Below are 3,553 nucleotides of genomic sequence, written 5' to 3'. Positions count from 1 at the left end.
TCTCTCTCTCTCTCTCTCTCGCTCGCTCGCTCGCTCGCTCGCTCCCCGTTTCTCTTTCTCCATCATGATTTTCCATGCGAACGGATTTCCTCGAGAACAACGAATTTCCTTCCTTCCTGATGGCATATGCGAACGTTGTTAGCGCTCCATCTCCATTTCATCCCGTCCCTTCCTTGACAACTTGATTAAACTCCTCCTTCCCTCGAATTCCCTATCATTTTAATTGATTCGATTTACGTCCATGATCCAATCTCTCATGCTTCTGTCGAATTCCATTGATTATTGTATTTATGATTTTATTTATGAACACGGTGTTATGATATTTCGTTGTGGTCGTTATATATATATAATTTTTCTGAATTTCTTTGAATTTATTATGCATGGGATATCTTTATGGATATCTTTATTGTTTCTTTTATTATAGGGAAATGTATCGAAGTGTATTCTGTATATCAAGGTTCAAGCTTCGGTAATTATGTGCGCTCGATGAAATGGCAATGAAAAGTCATATAGCGACTGGAAACCGTTGCAAAGAGAGAATCGATTTAAAAATTTAAATAATAGTTCGTAAGAAAAATTGGTCAATATCTGTAGAATTATTTAAGTATGAAAAATTTTAAAAAGGAAAAAGTATTTTCGATTTTCTATCTTTCTTATATGATGAGAAAAGAGAATTGTGTTTGGAAGAATTGTCATATTATATTCTTTAATATTCTTAGAAAAGATTTTACTTAGTTTTAAAATGAGTCCGTGCTATGATCGCTGTATGGTTTTTTATTATAAAATTATAATAGTTTAAAAATCAACAATTTTTCAGTGAAAATTTATTAATTAGTAAAATTTAGTAATTTATAAATAAAATTTAATAATTTAGTAATCTTTTAATTTTATATGCTAGTATAATTTATTTTAAAGTAAATCACGATTATATAGTAATAAGTAGATAAAATGTATTTTTTATAAACAAATCAAAAATTCTTTTCTATTATATTATGAAAATATTTGATCATATATAGTAAAAACAATAATATAATTAATACAAAATGTATTAAATCCTAGCATCTAAGAATTTATTATTTTGAAAAGAAAATCACAAATCACAAAAATTACTAAACAAATTTTCTAATTGAAAAAACAAAAAATTTATTGAGAAGGAAATTAAAAAATTGGCTCATTTGTAAAAAGTAAAAATTACTTATCTAATCTACATATATATAAAAGTTTATTATTTACATAACTATGTTTTATTATTTTTCTATTGAAATTATGTTTTTAAAATAACATTATTTAAAGGAATATAATGAAATAAAAAATCATTTATAAAATCTATTATACAGACAACTGCAAATGTTTATTGAAAGTTAAAATTAAATATATAATGAATTATAATTACATTGAATTCAAACATTTTTAGAAAAATTTTTATCCCAAGATAAAATTTCTTGTTTATTTCTAATTCTTCTAAGATATATTAAACCTGAACTATAATTTTCTAAACTAAAAATGGAAATCATTAAAGAACAATTTTTATTCTCAAAAAATGACAAAACTATTCTGATTATATTGTAATAATATAATATATATATTCTGATATATTGATATTAAAATAAATGAAGATGTAAAACATTAATGTATATGTATATGCGTATCTAATTTAACCAACTCTCCTACAATTAATTGGTTTCATGTTGTATCGAACTATTACAAATCAGGGAATGTCGAAAATGTCAACAAAAACAGTGTAATGGAAACATTCATGCTATATTGTCGACGATTGTCCAATTTTATTAAGTCGTGTTATATGGAAATTGTATTATAAAAATATCATATAGGAAATTATCATAATTTTTGCATCATGTTACATCGAAATCGTGTTTTCATTATCATATATTATATTGTATCATTAAAAGAGGATTGATTATACATAATATGATATAATTTTTCAAATAGATATAGAAAAAATTTTAAAGATATGTTTTCAATAATATTTCGATAATGCGCGCGAAAATATATATCTATATTATAAATACTTTTTAATGAGAAATATTTAGAATGGTGAATTTAAACACAATTCCACTATCACGTATTTCTTTTTTGTTTCATTTATTTATTATAGAATTTATAACAATTCCACAAAAGTGAACGCTTATATAATAAATTTGAAACTATTATACAACTATTATACAACATTACGAGATTTACTATTAACCTACAATCATGTATGGTGGAAATTGTTGTAAATGCGATTAACAACCCATATCAGATGGATAAAACAGAATAGCATTTACCAATCGGTTTCCCATTCTTTTGCCCAATATTCATAGCTTTAAGATTTACGTAATTAACGACGAATCCACATCGTATTTTCAAAGCTTTAACTTTCTAGAATACTTTTACTATTATATGTGCGAATCTTGAATAATTTCCACGCAATTATACGATAGAACTTAACATTATAAACGTCTTAAAAAATTTATTCATGTATGCCGATTATTTACAGCCTGTTGTATAAAATTCGCGTTTTCATAATATTTAATTAAATCTAAAATAATTCCAATGCGCTCGATCTGATTTCTTTTTTTTTTCTCGTTACAGGTAAGTCATTTATTTGTTTCAAACGGTGCTTTTTGTGGCTCGAGAATTCCATGATTAGAAGCAGATGAACGTGTAATAAAAAAGTTTAATGACCCCTCTACGTGTCGCTTGTGTATCGGTGTTAATGTCCCATATCCTGAGAACTACATTTCTTATATCAAAGAACTAGTTGTCCAGATTTGTATTTAATCAATTTCGATCAATAATCATACAATGATGTAGATATAATTTATAATTAAATACTAATTAAATTAAAAACTTCATGATTATACATTAGCATAAAGTCATTAGTAAATATAAATCTTAAAATATTTATATTATACGTTATTATAAATACAATTATTTATTTTTCTTAGCATTTCAAGACGTCAAAATTATTTAATTAATCATTAACGATTAACATAATTAAAAATATTATTTTATTATAATTATTTCAAAAAGCATTTAATAAATATATAAATATATATTATTTAAATTAAAATAATCTAATTTAAATTACTATTCTATATTCATTTTATTACATTTATATTACATTTATATCTATTTTCGCAATATTTGCGCAGCACACAACAAAGAGTTCGTATTCAAATTGCGAAGAATTTCTAATTATGTATTTCTAGTGGCAATTCAAAAATGAAGTCTACTTTAGTAGACTCCAATATGCCAATAGTTTGTAGAAAGCTATTGAAGAATTCCATGTTGCTCTTATGAATACAAATTCACGATCGATAATTTTTCCAAAAATTTGAATGTTTATGTATCCTTTTCACCGAGACAAAAGGGATGAGGCTTCGTTTTATTGATTCAACCAATCACGTTCGACCACGTAGCATTATCTGTACCAATTACATAGAAAAATCATAGTATAAATTTATATATTTATAATTACAATTATTTATACGTTATTATATATAATAATACGTAATTATATATATTAAATTATATATTAATTATACGT

At 24.3% G+C, this 3,553-nt stretch overlaps 1 protein-coding gene across 5 annotated transcripts in view; it reads left to right on the top strand.

Annotated features, from left to right (window-relative positions):
* LOC102681557 (CCR4-NOT transcription complex subunit 6-like) overlaps positions 1 to 3,553 on the top strand; it is a 378,685-nt gene that overhangs the window by 67,302 nt on the left and 307,830 nt on the right. Inside the window, exon 4 of one of the 5 annotated variants that reach the window (XM_031510527.1) lies at positions 2,596 to 2,678. The exons of the other annotated variants lie outside the window; for them this stretch is intronic. Coding sequence (XP_031366387.1) covers positions 2,596 to 2,663 — 68 coding nt within the window. The 3' untranslated portion in view covers positions 2,664 to 2,678. Of the gene's footprint in view, positions 1 to 2,595; positions 2,679 to 3,553 lie in introns of those variants that run through there. 5 annotated transcript variants of the gene reach the window in all.

Source organism: Apis dorsata, unplaced genomic scaffold (assembly GCF_000469605.1).
Source record: "Apis dorsata unplaced genomic scaffold, Apis dorsata 1.3 scaffold_235, whole genome shotgun sequence".
Classification (NCBI taxonomy): Eukaryota; Metazoa; Arthropoda; class Insecta; order Hymenoptera; family Apidae; genus Apis; species Apis dorsata.
Note: the sequence above shows the minus strand (reverse complement) of the source record. Positions and strands in the feature narration are given on the sequence as shown.